The sequence below is a fragment of the Sorex araneus genome, chromosome 11, assembly GCF_027595985.1.
Source record: "Sorex araneus isolate mSorAra2 chromosome 11, mSorAra2.pri, whole genome shotgun sequence".
Classification (NCBI taxonomy): domain Eukaryota; kingdom Metazoa; phylum Chordata; class Mammalia; order Eulipotyphla; family Soricidae; genus Sorex; species Sorex araneus.
The window spans coordinates 35,617,080-35,640,567 of NC_073312.1; the positions used below are offsets into that span (position 1 = coordinate 35,617,080).

The window sequence follows — 23,488 nt, forward strand, 5'->3', positions numbered from 1 at the left end:
ACTAGAAAGGGAAACATATTTGATTATTTTTAGTCTTAAACTAAAGAAAGCACGACTGGCTTTTAATAAAAGCTTTAAATAAAATGGAGTGAAGTCAGTCTCACAAATAATAAAAACCAGCCACTCTGACAAGGTTTGAATACCAAAGGGATTTTAGGCGATAGGCGTTAAATCAACATACACGGCCAGGTTTTTTTCCGCAGAACATCATAACTGGTCATTTCTTTGCTTATTGTAAGATTTCCAGAATACCTCGGAAAAATTAACCATCATTTCACAACAAATTAGGCTTTTAAGTCTGAAAATACACGCAGTCGGTCTATTTTCTGAGCCCAGAGGCCTGTTTTTAGATGGCCGCAGGGTTAGGCAGAAGGGGGTTAAGCCCCCGAGGTCCTTCCCCAAAGCCTCCGGCAAGTCCCTTCCCCACAGCCCCCTGCTCCACCTTGGTACCCGGACCTGTAGACTCCCTCCTTCTCCTTTTTCCTTTCTTCTCCTGGGCTCCCACCCCGACCCCACCCCACCCCCATCCGCGGCTTCTCCTTTTTCCAGCTTCGTTTTCTCCCATAAGTGGTCAAATCGGAGGTGGAAGTATCTATTTGTTGCTTGGTGCAGTTTTCCAAATTAATTAATGAAGGGGGGGTGGAGAAATTCTTCTCCAGGTCTCTGGTTTTGCAAGGGAGCCTGAACATCCGCAGTTTCCCCACTTCTCCCTCCCCTCCAACAGTCGTTTGCTACAGTGGAGAGAGTAGGGGTCTTCTCGGAGGGGGGTCTGAGACGCTTTAATGCAAAAGAACAGCCTCAAGCAAAGCGGCTTGGGGGGGGGGGGGGGTCCCGGGAGGCGCGAGGCGCCCGCCCCCGCCCAGTGGGGAGGCGCGGGAGAGGCAGACTTGGTCCGTCCGGTGGGGGAAAACTGGGTGTTGGGAGCTCGAGGGGCTTGGGCAGCGTCCGCAGGAGGCGGGGGCGGCGGGGACGTGGCGCGACTGCCGCAGGGGAGCGTCGGCGGCGGCGGGCGCGAGGGGCGGGGCGCACTCCGCAACTTCTGCCACTGCCTCCCCTGCGCTCTCGTCCGAGTCGCGCACTGCTGCGGAGTGCGGGCGGCGGGCGGTGGTGTCGCCCGAGAGCCCGCGCGCTCCAGCCATCCGTCGGGCGCTGGAGGCACTTCCTTCGGGGAGTCCTCGCGCTGCCCCGCTCCCGCCTCGGAGCCCCGGACTTGGCGGAGCCTCGAGGCTCTGCCGCGGCTCCCCGCAGCGCTCTGCGGGGGATCGGGTGGGTTGAATCGGAAGACAGAGAAGGGAAGCCCCCCTCGGCGGCCAGAACTGTGGGTAGGGGCGCGGGAGTGATGGGCAAGTAGCTCAGAGACAGACAGAGAAAGAGCGAACGGTAGCGGTCCCCCGGACCTCTCCAGCCCTGTCCGTTCCTGGCTAGTGCCAGGCAAGGGACAAGCAAAATGCCCCATCTGCGCCTCGACGGCGCTGAGGAGGTGGCGAGCTCCACCTTGTTGCCGCAACTGCTAAACGAGGTGGCTAATGCCACCGAAACCCCAGCTCCGACCTGGGACCCACCCACAGACAATGCCTCGGGCTGCGGGGAGCAGATCAACTACGGTAGAGTAGAGAAAGTTGTGATCGGCTCCATCCTGGCGCTGATCACGCTGCTGACGATCGCGGGCAACTGCCTGGTGGTGATCTCGGTCTGCTTCGTAAAGAAGCTCCGCCAGCCCTCCAACTACCTGATCGTGTCCCTGGCGATGGCCGACCTCTCGGTGGCCGTGGCGGTCATGCCCTTCGTCAGTGTCACCGACCTCATTGGGGGCAAGTGGATCTTCGGTCACTTCTTCTGCAACGTTTTCATCGCCATGGATGTCATGTGCTGCACGGCCTCGATTATGACCCTGTGTGTGATCAGCATCGACAGGTAAGGGCCGCTTCTCTTGGTCCCCGGGTCTTGGGAGGGCAGGTGTGCGAGCTGAGCCCTGTGCGCTCGCTTCGGCTGGGAGGATAAGCTAGACTTGAAGGCGGGATGGAGGGCTGCGCTTAAAAGAGCAATTCCCACACATCGGCCCCTAAAGCAGCCCCAAAACTTCAGTTACAGCATAATCTGTATGCCCCTTTCAAAGAAGAGCCCCAAATGTGCTGATTTCCTGTAAATGGGGGTTTTGAGATCAAAGTTAGAGTCTTTTAAGCGTTAGTATTGCCAACAGGCGGTTCCCAGACTTGGTTTTTCCGAAGGAAGGGGTTCGAACCTCTCGAGTTTGAACAATCCTTGCTACGAGAAATTTCTTTAAGAAATTAGTTGAATAAAAGACAGGGGCTCCCCCTAATTGTGGGACCCCAAAACCGATGAAAAGAGTTAAAATGGTCTCAGAATTGGGTTCTGATTGTCTTAATAATGTATTGAGGTTGATGGTGAATCAATCATGGCTTTGGGTTTGGGTGGTGACTTAATTATTTATTTATTTGTTTATTTATTTATTTATTTATTTGACGTCTGGTTTTAGTATTTGGCAATGGTGACTGTATACTGCAGGTTTTCTGACTGGAGACTTACGACGCCCTGTCTGATGGTTGGTTCTAGTCTTATATGGTAGCTTTTGGGAATCTTCTCTTGAAACCTCCCCCACTGGAGTACTTGTAGCAAAAATTGACCATCTGTCAGGGATTCTGGGGGAAAAAATTCCTGGCTTAGCTGTCATATTGGACAGGGAGACCCCAGGATTTCGTCAGACTATAAGATTACTGAATTTTGGAATGCAGCAAGTCTTTGGCTCTAGAAAAATGGTGCAGTTGGTAACTTAAAACACAGCTCCATTGCTCTTTGGCCATAGAACACCTCTTTACCTCTCTTAAAATGGGAGTATTAATTATGATTTTCACACTCAGAATTCTGCTGGTTTTAAAAAACTGTCCAGGAAAATTTCCTGTTGTGTTTAATGACACAGAAAAAATGGCTCCTTTTTTTCCTAGTGGAGTACTGCACCTGTAGATGTGTAGATCTTTTAGCATAGGAGAAATAATTGATGACCCCACCCTGAAAATGACTGTGCCTCAAAGGATGATCCAGCATGAAACTGAGTTTCCTCCTTTTTTCTTCTCATAAACACTGATATTTGTGGCTTATTGATATTTAACATGCTTTGCTATGTCACTTACCATATTTAATTGTTTTAGAATAAAGACAATGATACGAAAGGTGTGTTTTCAATGAAAATAAGCAATATAGCAGCATTTAAAGATCTAGATTATTTTAAAAAAATTATGCTGCCATTTTATTATGGTAGGAGCTTCTAATAGCAAACAAGCAATTATTTTTAAGAGTGGTGTATGCATTACATATGAGAATATCAGCTCCAAATTTGACAACTGAGGCTCTGAATGATGGTAATTAAAAATGACAGAAATGCATATATTTTATCTGACAGTGGTAAAAGAACTAGGAGAATGCGTCAAATATATACATAGTAAGTATATACATGAATTGTAAGTTCAAAAATCCACCTGTTCAGCCAACTGAAGTGCTTTTTACATGAATGAAGATCTTTTACATGGAACTTATTGTAATAAAACACATTAAAATTTATGTTGCAAATAATGCGTCTGTATTCTTTTGTTTCATAATTGATCCGTGATAAATGAACAGTACAATGTGCTAATTTATTTCCTAAGATATCCAGTGTTTCTATTCTTCTAGACACCTCAAGTTTCCTGTACGTGACCTAAAGGATTTTTTCCACTGGTGTGCATATGAGACTTAGCTGAAGCAGGAATTCTCTGCATTCAGAGAAAATGTTAATCCTTTTTGGTAGGAGCTTCTAATTTCCTCATTAATATATTCTTTTGGGTGTCACAAATTGTGGTAATACAAAAATAGAAAATTTCTCCATTTCCTATAAGAATTACTCCGTTGGTGAATTTTTCTTGACATTTACTTTAGAATATTATCATGTAATTTCTTTTAAAGGAATGAAATATTGATAACATGGGGTGATACAATTTTCCTTTCTTCCAAGAACACATAGAAATAAAAATGAGTAAAAGGAAAATTTATATATGGTCAATTTGATAACAAAGGTGAATTATTTCTGAAAAGATTGCTTTCTTCATTTCCATAGGATCATATGGCCAATAACTAAAAATGTGCTAAGAAAATAAGGAAAAACTCATCTTCATTCATTTATTCATTCCACTTGAGTACTCAGTATAGGTTATGCTGTGCTCTATGCAGCATAATCAATGAATGAAACTATTCCTGCTTTTAAGCTCATATTGTAAAGTGAGAATTTGGTTATCTGTTGGACATTTAACTTGTGTAAATTGGAACCTATAAATTTTTTTTCCTTTTGTTTTTTCTTTCCAATACCCATTTTACTGGTCTGCGTTTCCAGCTTTTTCCAATGCAGTGTTATATGCCATTTGTCTTCTCAGACTTCAACACCCTGTCTCCACCCTTTTCAGATGATGACTCATGTTCATTGAAAATGAAGAGACCTTTGGATGGGAGCTCCCTTCATTTTCCACCACCAATATTTGTTGCATCTGTAACCCTCTAAATATAAAAATACTTTAAATTTTAATTCTTTTAATTTTATTTTAAAAGCAAGAAAGCACCTGCCCCAGCAAAAGCAGAACCCTACACTTCAAATTCTATCTCCCTCCCCCCTTTTTTTCCTCCATGGATCCCTCATCTTCTGTCTTCAGAATTTAATTTTTATTAGATCAAATTTTATATTTTATCATTGTGGATCCCTAAACTCAGCAGAGCTGAGAATTACCAAACCTGTTTACCTGGCAGTGCTGGCAGAGGGGTGGGGCAGTTGGGGCTGCTGAGGTTTTAGCCCAGAACTCTCAACAGGCAGATCATGTACTCTGCTATTTGAGCTGCTTCTCTGGCCCTTGATTTTTCAACCTTTAAAAGCCCCCCTACCATGTTTGAGTCTTTCAAGGGGTGTTTAGGTGGCTCAGAAAGGCCTTTGCAGCAACCGGTGATTCATAGCTAGGGGCTGAGAATGTGGTGCATCAGGTTCCGCACTGCAGTGCTTGGGGGGCCTCCAGAGCCACACCCACTTTTCTAGGGAGGCCATTTTGTGCAGGGGAAGAAAACTGGAAAAGCCCTTCTTTAACCATGTAATTTCTTTAAAAGTACAATTATTAGTACAATGTGCTAATTTATTCCCTAAGATTTTTATTAGTATCATTTCTTTTCTAGTTACTGATCTCCTTCACAGTCAAACTGTTCAAAGAACTGCCCCAAACCTCTTTTTATTTCTTAACCCCTCAGACAGATGATTTTGGCATTCACTAGATCTAACTACACAATTTTAACCAGACTTCTTTCTTCCACTTCTATCCATTCCTCATCATTGCCTATGAAGAGGCTATTATTATCTTCATCTATTTGTTAAAAAGTCATTTTAAGGGTGGGGGGGCTGGCAGAAAGATAATACAGGGGAGGGATTAAATGATTTAACCCTTTGCCTTGCAGGCATCTGATCCTGAGTCCATCTCTAAAGTCACCAGGTGTGACTTATGAGTGCAGAGCCAGAAGTAAGCTTTGAACACCACTGGGTGTGGCCCAGCCCTTTACACTCCAGAAAAATTAAGGCAGATTACATTTATCTATACTGAAATACACAGGTATTAACTCAATAATTTGATGATTTTTGAAGAATATATATATCTATATGACCATCACTCCTTTGTGGCCCTGAGGTCACTCCTGGAGATTTGTGGCTAACCAGGAAAGACAATTTAAGATTAGGGCCAAAGGATATGAGGCTGTTTTGCCCTGTGGTTTCAGGGAACATCAGGGAAGCCCCGGTAGTGTTGAGGGGCTTCTAAGACTTCACCCAGTGATGCTGGGGGTGCCATGAGGTGCCAGGGATCCAGCCAGGACTGGGCTCATGAAAAGGCATGTGCCAGAGCATTATGTCATCTCTTCAGCCTTCTAGAAGGATCTCTTAAAGGTAGTGCCTAAACCCCAGCACTGCTGGAGTGGCCCTGGTGGTGGCTGACACACAGGGCCTGAGCAGACCTGCATCCTGTGCCCCTGCATTGAATTCTCAGATTCAGTGGATGAGGATCTCCTTGAATAGCCCCCCAGCTCCCTGAGCATAGCTTGGGAGGCTGCTTCTTCAGAAACCAAAATAAAAATTACAAAAAAGAAATTAAATCACCTTCTTTTTTGTATGTATTTTTTTTAGGGGGGAGGGCACAACAGGTGGTGCACAGGGATTAGTCCTGGCTCTGTGCTTAGGATCACAGGATCCTGGGGTGCCTTAGGGACCATATGCAGTGCCAAGGATGGAACCAGGGTTCACTGTATGCAAGACAAGTGATCTATCAGGTTCATCATTGTTCTGGCCCCAAATTACCTCATATGTAGTTAAAATATTTTTTAAAAATTACACATAATAGGAAAACTTCTATACTAAGAAAAATAATAAAGTAGTATAGAACAATGTCTCGACCAAGAGGCTACATGGTGCCCCTCTGGGCCCCCACCCTATTCCAAGGAGGAAACAGGTAAGTCAGGTAAGTGGAAGCCACTGCAAGGGACTTGGAGCCAACTGGAATGTTGGTGGTGGGGGACATAGGGCAGAACACAGGAAAGAAAAAGGATTGGAGGGGGCCATGGTCAGAAGAAGGTTGAAAAACTCTGATATAGAAGAATAATGAACACTTCATTTCAAAAGGTGTCTGTCTCTGGTGAGGGGGTGTAATTAGGGAATAATACACATATCAACTATATAGGTAGTGTTTATTTTCTTAATATTGATTGTGGATACCATCTTGTTATATTTATATAACTTTTTATATGACCAAATATTTTAAAATTTTGTTTCTAATATAGAAACATATAGAATCTACATATAGAATAGTAGATAACCTAATAGAGAACTTGAATTTCTATGGATGTTTGTGGAACATCCAAGTAAACATATTCTTGTAATCTGAAATTATATCAGGAAATATAATCACCCCCTAGGCATTCCTTTGCCCCCTTCACATAATTTTCAATGCTTCCCAAACTAACCTTTGCCCTGACTCTTACCATCTCAGGTTAGTTGGTTTGATCAGTTTGATAGAACCTCATGTAAATATAACATCATATTCTTTCTAAAATCCCCGTAACATCTAAGTGATTTATTCATAGATTTTAGCCAACCTAAATATCACTTTTTAAAGTGACATTCAATTAATTATATTACTATACCATCATCAGTCAGTTCACCTATAGACTAATCATTGAATTGTTTGAAATTTTGGATTATTTCTACTAGAGCTTTTATGAAAGTTTATTTTTGAGGCCAGGTAAATAGACCAAAGGGCTAGAACATATGTGAGTTTGATCCTGGCACTGCATGGCACCCCAGCACCTCCAAGATCACCCTGGCAGACCCCTAGAATGCCTGACTGGGCATTTTTTCTTTGTTTTTAACACTGAATGCTCAGACCCACACTGTTGGGCCAGTTATCACCAGAATAGCCCTTGGCCCTGTAGAGTTGCTGTGGAGCTTCCCATAAAAATATACTTCTGGGGCTGGGGTGATAGCCAGCGGGTAGGGCATTTGCCTTGCATGCAGCGGGCCCGGGTTCGATTCCCCAAATCTCATATGGTCCCCTGAGCACTGCCAGGAGTAATTCCTGAGTGTAAAGCCAGGAGGAATCCCTGTACATTGCTAGGTGTGACCCAAAAAGCAAAATGTGTATATATGTATATATTATATATATATACAAATATATATACTTCCGCAAAAGTCATTTTGTGGGAGTGTTTTAATTTCTCTTGAGTAAATACAATACTGGATAGCAAGGTACTTAATCGCATTATTTATTATTTAAATAATATTTGGGTCCTTAAGTGGTGCTCAGGAGAATTAGGAGGCCCTTTGGTAGCTCATGGCCAAACAGACCTGTGGTTCAATACAAGGGCTCGTGAATGTATGCTGCTCAGCCTTAAGGTGCTGGGGTTTACTTGGGCCATCCTTGGAGTGCTTGGGGCCCCTGGCCACCCTGAGGATGCTCAGGGTTTTCTAGGTCTTCATCTGATGATGCTTGGAGGACCATGTGATGTTGGGGATCAAATCAGGATCAGCTGCAGGTAAGACATGGGCATGACCCCTAGATCATCTCTCTAGTCCCTACATTTAAATTTTATTCATACCTTCACACTTTTTATGTTATCATCATGCCTTTTGGGTTACTTCTTGAAAACTCCATTAGATATTATTTATATTTTTAACATTAATTAAAATATAATTAATTAAAATACATTTTAAATTAATTAATTAAAATACATTTAACATAAGAGTAACATTAATTACTCTTTTCATTGCCCTTTAATATATCCTGCTTTAACATGCTTTCATCTGGGATAAATTTTTTAAGCCCAGTTAGACATTTGTTAACTGGGGCCACTCTTTCCTGGTGATAATTTGCCATGTAGTGTGGGCCTGATAGTTCAGAGCTTGGACCAGTGACTCTGGGGACAGTGGGACCACTTCTGGCAGTGCTTGAAAGTCACCAGGGCTATTCCTGGCAGTGTTTGGATAACCATCATAGTGCCATGGATTGAACTCAGCCTTTACACATGCAAGGCATGTGACATCTCCAGGCCTTTGGCTATCTCCTCCAATCTGGCATTTCTTTTTAAATTTTATTTAAGTGAGGGTTTGCTGGGCTGGAGCGATAGCACAGATTTTGGGTGTTTGCCTTTCACGTGGCCGACCCATGGTCAATTCCTCTGCCCCTCTCGGAGAGTCCGGCAAGCTACCGAGAGTATGGAGCCCGCATGGCAGAGCCTGGCAAGTTTCCCGTGTGTATTGGATATGCCAAAAACAGTAACAATAAGTCTCTCAATGAGAGACGTTACTGGTGCCCACTCGAACAAATCGATGAGCAACGGGATGACAGTGAGGGTTTGCTAGTAATCAATCCCATTGGTTTATACTTTTACTAAAATCTATTTAATTTTTATCATAATTTTTGTAACAGGGTTGCAATAGTGTTAATGTTTATGATTTTGATGTAAAAAGTTACTATGCATCATCAACACCAAAAGTGCCCAAGACCCAATACCACTCTCCTTATGTTAATTATAGTCTGCCTCTTCCATCCTCCCCTCCATTTCCCCAACTACACGATAATTTCCGTTTTATAATTGAAGAAAAATGCTTCATCATTAGTAATTTCTATACCTTTTTTATTTTTATGCATATCAAAAATGATTGAGATCATTCAGTGTTTGTCCTCTGATTTGTTTCACTTAGAATGAGCAAAATGCAATATCTTTTCTCATAGCTGCATAGTATTCCATTCTGTTAGTATACCACAACTTCTTTTTTCATTCATCTATCATTTGACATTTGGGTAGTTTCCACATCCAGCCTATTATTCTTAATGGTTCATATGACCACAGGTGTCCATATGCATTTTTAATCAATTTTTTTATTTTGTTTTGTTTTGGGGGGATATGCTAAGAAATGGGATCTCTGGTTCATATGGAAACTCTAGTCCTTTTTGGAGAACTCTCCATGCTGTTTTCCATACAAGTAGAACCTGATGATACTCCCACCAATATGAGTGAGGGTTTCCTTTTAATCCTATTTCTATTCCATACTGGTAGTTTCTAGTCTTTATGATCTGTGTCATCATAATTGGTGTAAGATGACATGTCATTGTCAGTTTGAGTTTCATTTTCATATAATAGGTATTAATGAACACTTTTTCATATGCCTACAGATCATCCCTATATTCCTCTCCCCATTTTTGATGAGGTTACTTTATTTTTTCTTGAAGTTTGTGGGTTCATTATGTACCTTGGGTATTAGCCTCTTATCTGATGCATGGTCTGCAAATATTTTCTCCTATTCAGTAGGGTTTTATTTGACTATTTTTAGGGTTTTTTTTTTCTTTTGGGGTCATACCTGGTGATGCACAGGGGTCACTCCTGGCTTTGCACTAGGGAATTACCCCTGGCGGTGCTCGGGGGACCTTATGGAATGCTGAGAATCAAACCCAGGTGAGCCGCATGCAAGGCAAACGCCCTACCCGCTGTGCTATCGCTCCAACCCCTATTTTACTATTTTTAAAAATTACTATACAGATATGGACTGGAGCGATAGCACAGCGGGTAGGGCATTTGCCTTGTATATGGCCGACCGGGTTCGAATCCTCCATCCCTCTCAGAGATCCCGGCAAACTACCGAGAGTATCTCGTCTGCACAGCAGAGCCTGGCAAGCTCCCTATGGCATATTTGATATGCCAAAAACAGTAACAACAAGTCACACAATGGAGACGTTACTGGTGCCCACTCGAGCAAATCGATGAGCAAGGGGATGACAGTGCTACAGTGGTACTATGAAGATATACAGTTGCAAAGTTGTTCATAATAAGGAAACCCAGGCCATTTTTTTAAAAGAAGTAGATAAAATATTCCTGAAATTCAGAGAGCAATAAACCTTCCCTAATAGCTAAAGCAGTCCCCAGGAAAAAGAAGATGGGACGCATTACTTTTCCCAACTTCAAACTAAACTACAAAGTGGTAGTAACTAAAACAGAATGGCATTGCAATAAAGGCCAACTGTCAGATCAACTGAATAGGCCTGAATATCCTGACACAGAACCTCAGATATATGATCGGTAGGGTTTCTTTTTAATTTTAACCATAGTTTCTTTCCCAATCCAGAAGCTTTTTTATTTATTTATTTTTTAATTTATTTTTGCTTTTTGGGTCACACCCGGTGATGCACAGGGGTTACTCCTGGCAGTGCTTAGGGGACCATATGGGATGCTGGGATTCGAACCCGGGTCTGCTGCGTGCAAGGCAAATGCTCTACCCACTATGCTATTGCTCCAGCCCCCTCCAGAAGCTTTTTAGTTTGATGCAATCTCATTAATTTACTTTTGCTTTTATGTTTTTTGGAGAATTCCACCATATTTTCCTCAATGTATTTCATGGCTTCAAATCTTACATTGTGGTCTTGAATCCATTTAAAATTAATAGCTAAAAAACACACCTAAAAATTATACACACACGTATACACACCTATATATACATATATGTATGTATACATATATATATTTATATAGTGTGTGTATGTTTGTGTGAGGTAGGTAGTGGTCCAATTTTATTATTTTGCATTTTGCTAAGAAAATTTATCACCATTATATTTGCATGTGGCTAAGTAACTTTTTGGCCATCACTCGCTCCACATCAGGAGCTTAGTTCCTTTGTCCTAGACAAACTATCTACATATTGGGAACTTTATTCTAGGCTCTCAGCTTTATTCCATTGATGAGTCTGTCTTTATTCCAGTACCATACAATTTTGATTACTATAGTTTTATAGTATGTTTCAAAAACCAGGGGATTAAATACCTCTTATCTTCTTTTTCTCATAATTGCCTTGGCTACTCATGGTGTTTTATGATTCCATACATATTTTGGTAGCACTTTTTATTTTTTTGAAGAATGTCACTGGAATTTTGATGATTGCATTGAATCTATATAATTCGTTGGTTAGGATGGCAGTTTTGACAATATTAGTTCTTTTAATCCATGGACATGTGATAGTTTTCCATCTCCTGGTATGCTTTTTCTTTCAGTAGTGAAAGTTCCAATGTCTTTCACATCTTATGTTAACTTGTTTCCTAGGTATTTGATGTTTTGGACACTCTTGTTTTGTTTTTTTTTTTTTTGAGCCACATCTGGTGGTGCTCAGAGCTTACTCCTAGCTCTGTTGTCAGGATCACTCCTGATGGGGTTTGAGGACCATATGGGGTGCCAAGGATCAAATCCAGGCTAAATGCATGCAAGGCAAGTGCCCTACCTGCTGTATGTCACTCTGGCCCCAGGACATTTTCATTTATTTATTTATTTATTTATTTATTTATTTATTTATTTATTTATTTATGTATGTTTTTGGGGAGCCACACCAGGCGGTGCCCAGGTCCTGAGCTCTGTGCTCAAGAATCACTCCTGGAAGTATTCAAGAGACTATATGTTGTGCCAGGGATCAAACCTCGGTTGGCCACATGTAAGGCATTTACCTTATCATCTGTCTCTCTACCTCATTTTTGTTTTTTTTTTTTAATTTTTATTTATTTATTTATTTATTTATTTTAATTTATTTATTGAATCACCATGGGAACAATTACAAAACTTTCGTGATTGAGTCTCAGTCATACAATGATCAAACACCCATTCCTTCACCAGTGCACATTTTCCACCAACAAAACCCCCATTATACTTCCCATCCCACCCCAACCCTTACCTATGTGGCAGATAATTTCCACATTTCTCTCTCTCTACTTTGATCATATTCAATATTTTGACTCCAGTCCCACCATTATTATTTGGAATTTTCCCTGAACACTCAGACCTCCCAAAAAGGCAGAATTAGACAATTTGTTTTCTATCGCTGGTTATAAATAGCATATGATGTCCACAAGAGTGGCCATGTGATTTTCGAAATCTAAAATTTTAATAATTAGGTCTGGAGAGATATCTGCTAAGAGCTGCTCTGCTCGGGTCTGAGATTCATTTGTGTGTCTCTGGGATCATGACCGTTAAGGAGCTTAATCAGTAGCCAGGGGGCATTTGGGCCAGAGAAAGAGAAGGACCAGATCCACCCCTTTCCCCAGGAGGCCCAGGATGTGTCATCACTGCTGGCTCGTACCTGGATTCTCCAATGAGATCTGGAAGATGGTGGCCTCTGGACTTTCCAGGAAATAGGCGGAGGGACAACACCTTTTCCCATCTGGGGTGGCCTGGCAAACGAGGCCTAATGCTCTAGCCCCATTTTTGGACACTTTTAAATATGTAGATTTTTTTACAATTTCTTTCTCTTTTAGTTCATTGTTTTAATTTAGAAATGCAACATAGTTTTGTGTGTTGTATTTGTATTTGTTGTATGTGTAGATTTTTTGCCTTGGTTTATTGTTTTTAAGAGTTTTGAAAGAGATTTATAGTGGAATATTTAGAGTGTTCTATGCATATCATTATTTTATCTCCAAATAATGATACGTGATTGCTATGATAAAGACTTCCAAAACTGTATTTATTAGTGGTGGAGAAAGTATATACCCATGCCTTATACCTGATTTTAGAGGGCTTTCATATTTTCACCATTGACCATAATGTTCACTATGGACTTGCTGTATATGTTATGGATTTGTTGTATATTATATGGATTTATTTAATATCTTGAGATAAATTTTTTCTATCCATATATTGTTGAATGTTTTTGTTTAAATATGAATGGATAGTAAAACTGTCAGAAGCTCTCTGCATGATTAACATGATCATGTAATTTTTTTCTTTCCCTTTGTGAAGTGTACTATGTTAATGGATATATATGAATTTTATCCTTGCTATTCTTGCATTCAAGCTATCCTTGTATTCCTGGAATGAATCTCACTTGATCATGTATATGATCATTCTTTTGATTTATTGTTGGATTCTGTTGACTAAGATTTTGTTGAGGATCTTTCCATCAATATCCATAGGGATATGATCCTATGCTTTTCTTTTTCAGTAATATATATGTCTGCCTTATGGTAGTATTGGTTTTATAGATACTGATATGAAGGATTCCTGTTTCATTGATATTTTGGAAGGCCATCAAAGATTTAGGCTATACGATTTCTTTGGGAGTTTTATTTTATCTTGGGGTTTGGAGTCACCCTTCTGCCTCAGGACTTACTCCTTATTCTGCACTCAGGGATTACCCCTGGCAGTACTTGAGCAACCATGTGGGATGCCGGGGATTGATCATGGGTCTGCTATGTGCAAGGCAAACTCTTTACCCATTCTTCTATCCCTCTTGAGAGTTTAATAGAACTCTAATGAACCCATGTGGACCTCAGTTTTTTGGTGGGTCAGATTTTTTTCTTCAGCTTATATTTAGGAATCATGATTTGCAATTTACTGTTAATAATATAGTTTTAGTCACATTGGAGAGATTTTCTAAATAACTGTCTCAATTTCTTTACATGTCATTGGTCTGTTTAGATCCTTTACCTCTCCCTGATTCAATCTTGGGAGGTTGTATGATTCTAAAATTCATTCATCTTATGTAGGTTCTCCAACATAGTGGCATAACGTTGTTTTCAGTTACCTCTTAAGATCCTTTGCGTTTTTGAACTACCTGGTTAATTTCTTCCCTTTAATCTCTGATCACATTTATTTGTTGTTTCTTTTTGTCCTCATCATTCTAGTTAAGGGCTTGTTGATCTTGTTTATTCTTGAAAAATAATCTTTTTTTCAATATACTATTTGAGTCATTTCTTGATTTCTATATTATTGATTCAATTCTGATTTTTTATTTCCTTCATTATATTTACATAAAGACTTATTATTCTTTATTATTCTTTTTATAGATTTATTATTCTTTTTATAGATTCTCCAGCTCTGATGTTATGTTATTTACTTGAGCTATTTTTTTGTTTCCTGACAGAAGACTATATTGCTATGAATTTGCCTTTCAGTATTGCTTTAGCTGTGTGCCATAAATTCTGATTTTTTTATTATTCTCCTTGTTTTGAGAAATTGTTTTATTCTTCTTTTATATTTGGTTTACCCAATTATTATGTAACAGTATGTTGCTCAGTTTCCAAATGTTAGCACTTTTTCTGCCTTATAAATCTTGCTTTTTCTTTTGGTGCATGTACATCAATAAGAATTAATCCTCTTGATCTAGTAACCTGTTAACCAACACACTCTTATTACTTTCTTTAGTTTAAACACTTTTTAATCAGATAGTAGCATGGTAGCCCCTGCCTTTTTCAGTCTGACATTAACCTATAGGATTCCCCCGCCACAACATTCACTGTGGATTATTTATTGTGTGTTTAAGTGTGTTTCTTGCAAGTAGCAGAAGATTTATTTCCTACATCAGCTGATCCCTTTTGATAACAAAGTTAAGTTCATTCATTTCTATAGAAATTATTAATATAAATGATTTTTTTGCCATTTTTTCTATGAGGATTTTGATGGTTTTGTTACTTGCCACTTGCTTTTTTACAGGAAGTCAAGTTAGTGTTCCTTGCATAGCTGGGTTAGATGCAGAAAATTCTTTCAGCTATTGTTTGAGGATGTTTTCATTTCTCCCTTAAATATGATAATAAATTTGTAGGGTAGAGGATTCTTGTTTAAAGGTTAAAGGTTCTTTTCATTCAGAACTTTGAATATATATGTATGTTTTCTTCCTGCTTTTAGAGTTTCATTTGGGAAATGATGTGAATCTTAACATTATTTCCCTTGCTTGTGAATCTTTTCTTTTTACCACTCTGTCTGTCTCTGTCTTTAGTTCTTTTTGTTATAGTGTGCCTTGATATTGTTCTGTTTGGATTTATTTCGAATGTCGCTTTTTTTTTAATCCCAAGTTTACATTTCTGGATCAGTGCACAAGTCTCCCCCTAAGATTGGAGAAGTTTTCATCAATTATTTCTGCCACTTCTTCACTTTTTTTTCTTTCTTCTCCTGGAATTACTATGATGCAGATGATGTTCTTCTTTATTTTGTCAAATGTATCTCTTAAATTTTCTTCCTTTGAAAATTCTCTTTTCTATTGCCTCTTTTTAGTGCAACTATGTCTTGGAGGTCGCTAATCTTATTTTTGCCCACTATGAGTTCTGTTATTTACCTCTATATTTCTATTTGAATGTTATTTTTTAAAATCAATCTTTCTTCAAATTTCTTGATTACTTATTTCAGAAATTTCCTCAGTTCTTTGAATAACAAGAAAAATGGTGCTTTTAAGTAATTTGGAAATTTAGAAAGTTTTGATTTAGTCAAGGACTACATCCATTTATGTGGCTGAATTCCTACTCCCACCCCCTCCCCACCCAGCTCTCCATTATTCCTTGTGTTTCATAGAAGCTAGGAGTGGCTCCACTTTTCAGATGATCTGAGCAGATGGTGGTCAATGTAAGGGCTTGAGGATTCAGTGATACACAGGTCTTTGGTGCTAGGAATTACTTGGACCACTGAACTGGTGCTATCTGACTTCTAGGAACACACCTCGCAATGCTCAGGGATTCAAGAGGTGGACATCGGACCACTTGGTGCTGGGGATTGAACTACGAGATGTTCACAGTATTTTAAAATATTTTCTTAAATATCTAAAGGGTCAAACTGGTGCTTCTGACCGGAGTTTTGTGCATATGTAGGTCAACAGGGTTTATAGTGACCAGTGGTTTGAATCTCCTGTATTGGTCCATGCCTGGATTTCAGGTCACCGGTGTCCAACAGCTGGTGTATTCTTACAAACCAATTGATTGGTCAGAGACTGAAGATTGTTGTCACAAATACCTGACACCGCAGTTCAGGAAGCTGGTCATCATAGCAATGAGGGAAGTTTTGAATTTGCCGGTACCTGTTTTAAGATGGTTCCTCTGAACCCTGGTCTGATGGGGCTTACAGGGCTTCTGAGCTTAGAGGGCTTCCGTTACCTGCTTTGTCCTCTGGAAGGGTAGCTCCCAGTTGCAGTTTTGGTAATGGTTACTGCCAGCTGTGGAAGACAAAAGCACAGCAGCATATGTACTGCCAACTCTTGGTTTCTTTCTGACACAGCAGTTGTAATCACAGAGCTGAACCTCTGTGGAGCCTATGTGCTCAGTGCCCTCCATTGTAGGATGCAGATTAAGTCTGGTACTCCTACACTGGGGCAGCTTTAGTTAGGAGTTGACAGTGTCTACACACTACTCAGATCGAAACACAATTCTGAACTTCTATGGTCGGCCAAGGATCTGACATTGTTGGGACTGAGTTGAGGTTGTGACCCACACTGGCTGGGGCCATGATCCATTTGGGTAGGGCCATCTTAGAATGGCTCCCAGTCTGGACTAGGCATGACTGCCTTATTTATTTTTAAAAAAACAAGGTATAAGGCTCCATTTGACTAAGTGTATTCAACATAGAAGTGAGTTTTGTAAAAATAAACAAAAAACTTTGTTCTCAGCACCCTGGCGTGAATCTATCAGGTAAGTCAAAAGCCAGGTCATCTCAAGCAGGAAAGCCGAAGCTGTTGGATGGGATAGAGTCAGGTAAGTTCTGTCAAGGCGGACTGAAAACTTGCAGGTTTGTTGGGTGGGGTTCAACTCGGCAATGATTGCTCCTAACTTCAGCTAGGAGCAGCATCCCACAGTGTTGGGCTTAACAAATCCTGAGTCTGTCATTTGGAAAGTGCTGCTATAAAACTGAAGTTCTCTAAAATAATTTTGCTCAGCAACCTCCCACATAAGCTTAGTATGTTTTGTCTGATACTAGCTTGCGGTTGTCTTTTCTCTTTAATTCTCTGCTTGTCCCCTTCCCATACCCAGTGAAGCACCCAGGGGTGCACCCAAGGGAAGCACTACTTAGTTTTTTGTGAACTTGTTTGAAGTTCTGTGTTCCGTAGAGTTGAATTTCACTGAGATGATATTTGTTTTCTTCAGTAGATTTTTCTCAACAAAGCCCCCACATAGGTTGCTGTGCTTTTTTTTCCCCCCTAGTGTTGATGCTGCAGGAGCACTCACAAACGTGAACTGTTCCTTTCTGCCATCTGGTCCTTGCCATCATTTTAAAATTTCACTCTTGGACTGAAATTCTCTAACTGCCTGTTGTTGTTTTTTTCAGCACTACAAAATATTTTCCGTAGTCTTTGTACTTTCAGCATTTCTGTTGAAAAATCAGCTACTAGTTATTATTAATATTTCTCCTTTGAAGATACTGTGTTTTGATGTTCATGCTTTAGGCATGCAGTATTACTGTTTCACTACCTACTTGCTGCTATACTTCCACCATATATCCCTTACCTTCTTCCCCTTTATTCTCAAACCACAGGTCCTGCTTTGGTAAGCTCAATGTGTGTGTATGTGTGTGTGTGTGTGTTTCAGTGTCTGTGTGTGTTTTACTGTCCCATTTCATTCTTTTGCATTCTTAAGCAACTTTCCTACCATCATTTGTCCACATCTAGCCCCTAGCTCCATTGTATTAGATTAAAAGTTTATATATATGAAGGTTTTTCTCTGGGCTCTCAACTCTGTTGCTTCAGTGAAAGTCTACTACTCTAGTACCACACAGTTTTGATTACTATATCTTTGTAGTGTAGTTTAAAACCAGGAAATGTAATGCGTGGCATATTTTTTTCCCTCAGAATTTTTCTCATAATATGGGGAGTTTTAAGGTTTCAAATTTAGGCAATATTTCTTCACATTGTTAACATTTTTATGGGGATTGCATAGTACCAATGTAATGTAGATAGAAGGATAATTTTATTTATTTTTAGTTATTATTATTAGTTTTTGCTTTTTTGGGTCACACCCAGCGATTCACAGGAGTTACTACTGGCTCATACACTCAGGAATTACTCCTGGTGGTTCTTGGGGTCCATATGGGGTGCTGGGAATTGAACCTGGGTCAGCCCAAGGCAAATGCCCTACCCCCTGTGCTATCGCTTCAGCCCCTAGAATGATAACTTTAACAGTGTTAATTCTTTCAGTCCTGGCAGTGCAAGGAAAACTCCATACCTCCAGTCCCAGTTTTATTGTTGTTGAGCCTTCTTTTGTTCTTTATTTTGGATGTTTGACTTTTAGCTGATTTATATTTTCATACACTTCTCCCAGCCCTTGGGGTGTATTTTTATTTTGGGCCCATTTTATTTTGTCATACAAAATATTTTTAATTTTATGTAGTCCTGCTATTCATTATTGCTTTTACTTGATTTTCCAAGGGGGTTGAATCATTTAAACCACATCAGTGGTCCAAACCTAGAGAGCTCTGTCTTTTTTATCTCAATGTAATTTATGAATTCTGGTCTAATCTTATGGTCTTTCATTCACTTTGAATTAACTTTTGTATATGGTGTGACATATGGATCATTTTAACTTAATTATTTTGCATGTGGCTATCCCTCCCACACCTTTTATTGAAGAGGGTTTCCTTGCTCCACTTCATGCACACAGCTCATTTTTACAGATTAGTAACCCATTAATACAGGGGTTTACTTGTGGACTCTCAATTCTGTTTCATTGGCCTGAGAACCTATTTTTATTTCAAAACACACAGTTTTGATTATGATAGCTCTGTAGTATGATTTAAGTCGGGAATAAATACCTCTAACTTTTTTTTTCATAGTAGCTTTGGCCTTCCAGGGTATTTTATGATTTCATACACATTTTAGTAGAGTTATACACTTTTGAAGAATGTTGTCATCAGCATTTTGATGAAATCGCATTAAATTTTTATAATATTTTTAAGTTGGATGGTCATTTTTACAATGTTAATTCTTCCAGTTCATGAACATGGGATAACTTTATATTTCTTGGTGAAACAAACTTCTTTTAACAGTAACTCATAGTTTTCAATGTAAATGTTTTTCACATTTTTGTTGATTATTATTAGTTGATATTTTTGGCCACTATTTTAAATGAGGCTTTATTTTTTATTTTTTCTCTTTCAGTTTTTTTATTTGTATATAGCAGTGCAACTGACTTTTATGTGTTAATTTTGTAGTCTGATACTTCATTCTATTGGTGTATTGTTCTAAGAGCTTTTTAGTATGTAGAGTGTTTTATGTATATGATCATGTCATCTGTAAATAGAAATTGTTTAACTTCTTTACCAATTTGGATTGTTTTGATTTCTTTTTCTTGCCTAATTGTTGCTCTGGTAATGGTGTGATGCCTTCCAGTAAGTGTGTATGTACACTTGTCAAGCTTTTTTACTTTCATCAGAAGTATTGATATGAAGCAACAGCTAGCCAATAATAACTAGAAGTCAGTGTTTACATAAAATATCTTAAGCATGAACATATGGGAATATATTTTCTATTTAAATTCCTTCATGATATTTTGCTTCTCTTGGAATAAAATTTTAACTCTTTAGCACCTCTAAAGAGTCCCTGATTTGGTCTTCCCTTACTCCTCAACACTTTGTATTATATTCCATTTAGTAAACAATAATACAGACTTACAGACATTTTTCACTTTGTCCATCTTGCAGAATACTTCCATGCATTATGCCTATTCCATACAAACCCACCAGCTTAAATATTGCAAAAATAGGTTTCATATGTGAAATTATATTCCTTGCCAATGTAAATTGAAAAAATTTTTTTCTTCTAGAACGCAAACAATTAAAATGTCAAAAATAGCATCTATTGGTAAGAATGTAGACCAAAGAGAATTTTAGTATATTATTCGGGGAACTATAATTAATTAACCATTTGAAAATAGATTTTAGTGTTGAAAATTAAGATAATCTATAACCCTGTTATTTTACTACTAGGTTATTATACTACCAAGGGATGCTTGTCACATGAGTATTGTACAGGGTATTTATAATATCCACTCCTGAACCCCAAATTTGAAGTAAATAGAAATATATATTAATACAAGAATGAATAAAGTATCTTGTATTAAAAAATTAAAAACCTATTTTATTGAAGTACTGCATTTACAATGCTATTAATCATACTTTTCACTCATAAAGCATTTTAACACCACATTTACTACTAGAGAACTCACTTTCCTCCACCAGTGTTTCAAGTACCATCCCAACACCACCTTCATGTAAACTGAAATCTATAGGCAAGACCTTCAATTGTGATGACTTTTTCATTGTAATTGACCATTTTTGTTCCCTTACTATAATTCTTTTTGTTTCCCATATTGGATAGATATTCTTCATTCTATTATTTTTGATGTGGAGGTAGTGAAACCCCACACACATATCAATGAGAAGAGCTCATTTTCTGGAATTCCACAGTTATTAAATGATAAATTGATAAAGTTAAAATTTTTCAAAACCTAAATTTTTAATTATATATATTAAAAATTAATATTATAAAAATCTGTGCTAATACATTCAAACACTTACATTAAATAAATTCTAAAAACATAAAATTTAATAATGTGAGGATAATTAAGAAAAATTTAAGGGGAAAATCTGAATAGGCCTATAATGGTATTAATGTATGTTTTATCCAAGGAATTGGAATACTGGCTTTAGTTAGAAAATACTGTATTATGCATACTGCTTAAGTATCTGCATCAATAAGTAAAAGACTGTAATAAAAATCTCTTCAGGTGTAAAATAAAACTGCCTGATCAGCTATGGAACATTTAATATAATGAAATGCTAATTCATCACTGCAAATGTATAAAATCCCTTAGCAAGTTAAAAGTAAACAAACCTTTCTTAATCTAGTGGAGGGAAATCATTAGTGCCATGTGAGAATGCTATTCTCAATGCCAAGTGCTGAGAAACTTGTTTTGCTGAAAGAATTCTTTTAATTGAGTCACCATGATTGATAAGTGCTGGTAATGATAGGTATTCATGCATACAGTATTTCAGCACCACACCCTCCACCAGTATCTGTTTCTCTTCGCCATTATTTCATATTTTTCCAAGTAAGTATTATTTTAGTTGTGGTTAAACTTGAACACTCAGCAGAACTATTTAGATAACTTATTAAAATCCATATTTCTAGGCCCTTCCACATGAGATTTTCATTCAGTAAATCTGGGGTAGAACTCAATAATTAGGATTTGAAACAAATTTCCAAATGATTCTGATGCACTTGCTTTTGGTACTTTAGAACTATACAGTGATAAAAATGATCAAATAATAGGTGAAATTATTCATACATGCAAAATTTAAAGTTTTACTATAGCACTGTCTGTCACTGTCATCTCGTTGCTCATTGATTTGCTCGAGCGGGCACCAGTAACCTCTCCATTGTGAGACTTATTGTTACTGTTTTTGGCATATCGAATACTGTACAGGTAGCTTGCCAGGCTTTTCAGTGCAGGCGGGATACTCTCGGTAGTTTGCTGGGTTCTCCAAGAGGGACGGAGGAATCGAACCCGGGTTGGCCGCGTGCAAGGCAAACGCCCTACCCGCTGTGCTATTGCACATATACTAAAATTGGAACGATACAGAAAAGATTAACAATTTTGAAATATAATTAAATTTTGAAATTTAAAAGATAAAATTTTGAAATATAATTAAAGTCAAGAATGTAACATTAAGTCTAATGTAATCATCACACAATTTCAATAGTGATTAATATATAGCCATGATCAATTTATTTAGCTGTGGTTTGTAGTCCCTCTCTCAGTGTTTAGCCAAATTTCAGATATTTTGTTATTTCATCCATAAATAATTTGAGGTCACAAACAGAATGATAAACAAAAGATTAAGAATACAAAGGAACACATATATAATTTCATTGATAGAAAAATTGAGCTGGGCAGATGGCTTAATCTGATTTCTTCCTTTGGATGCTATTCTTCTGTCATATGCAGTGAAGAGTGAAAACTGGATTATCTGGGTTGCCTTTCTCTGTGTAGGAAGTCATCTTTGCTTATCTCTAAAATTAATCTTCAGTTGGTAGAGTTGATGGAACCCCCTTCAAGTTTTGTTGTGGGAAGATTAGAGGGAAGAGAAGAAACAGGTGTTTCTCTTTCTTTCCCCTCCTTCCTTCCTTCCTTCCTTCCTTCCTTCCTTCCTTCCTTCCTTCCTTCCTTCCTTCCTTCCTTCCTTCCTTCCTTCCTTCCTTCCTTCCCTCCCTCCCTCCCTCCCTCCCTCTCTTCCTTCCTTCCTTCCTTCCTTCCTTCCTTCCTTCCTTCCTTCCTTCCTTCCTTCCTTCCTTCCTTCCTTCCTTCCTTCCTTCCTTCTTTTCTTTCCTTTCTTTTTGGCGACAGTGCTTGCAATTTATTTTTATTTCTTATTAGGGTAACAATAAGTAAAACTACAAGGGAGAGATATTAGCAAGTAGTAAGTGTTTAGTAATTAATTTTTCAAAGGCTACTTTTCACACACAGAAATTGCCTTTGCTTTTTCATATTGCAAGTTGGGCATCAATTATTTTATTCAATCATTTACTCATTCATTTGTTTTATTAGCCACACCCAACAGAGTCTGGGATCCAGAAGTTTGGATTGAATTTGTCTGTGTATGATAAACAAAGAGTATCTGTTTATAAGTTAGAAAAAAGGAAGGATCCAGCAATTCTGTGGACTCAACAATCCTCTAGGATCTGGGGTCCCTTAGTTTTCATAGTCTACTCCCAGTTCAGTAGTACTAGGGGAGCAGTGTGGTACTGGGGATTGAACACAGACCTCTTTACATGAGAAAGTATCTGTTGTATTTCTCTGAGTTACTTCTCTGATCCCAAGATGTGTGTTATTATCCTTACTGATATAGGAGACACTGGAAGAGGGAAGGACTTGTCTCAAATACATTATCATAGATAGGATCGAACCTTTGTTCAACAGTTTCAAGTGCTATGTATTTACATATACCTGTATATTTATTTAAGGAATAGTAAAATAATAGGCATAAGTCATGATAAAGGATATGAATATTGATATGTGTTAAGTGAAAGGTTAAATTAGACTAGCAGTGACAAGGCAGGAGAGTATGCCAGGCAAGGGCAATAGCAGATATCAAGAGCTTAGTGGCAGTGATTGACTTGTGAAAGGGAGCAGGAAGGCATTCCCAG

General features: G+C 38.7%; 1 protein-coding gene across 2 annotated transcripts in view; it reads left to right on the forward strand.

Annotated features, from left to right (window-relative positions):
* Positions 1-1,029: 1,029 nt before the first annotated feature.
* Positions 1,030-23,488, forward strand: part of HTR7 (5-hydroxytryptamine receptor 7) — a 92,734-nt gene continuing 70,275 nt past the window's right edge. Inside the window, exon 1 of one of the 2 annotated variants that reach the window (XM_055119564.1) lies at positions 1,030-1,914. In XM_055119564.1, the coding sequence (XP_054975539.1) occupies positions 1,448-1,914 (467 nt within the window). In that variant the 5' untranslated portion in view covers positions 1,030-1,447. The remainder of the gene's footprint in view (positions 1,915-23,488) is intronic. The other variant, XM_012932514.2, reaches the window with a different exon arrangement.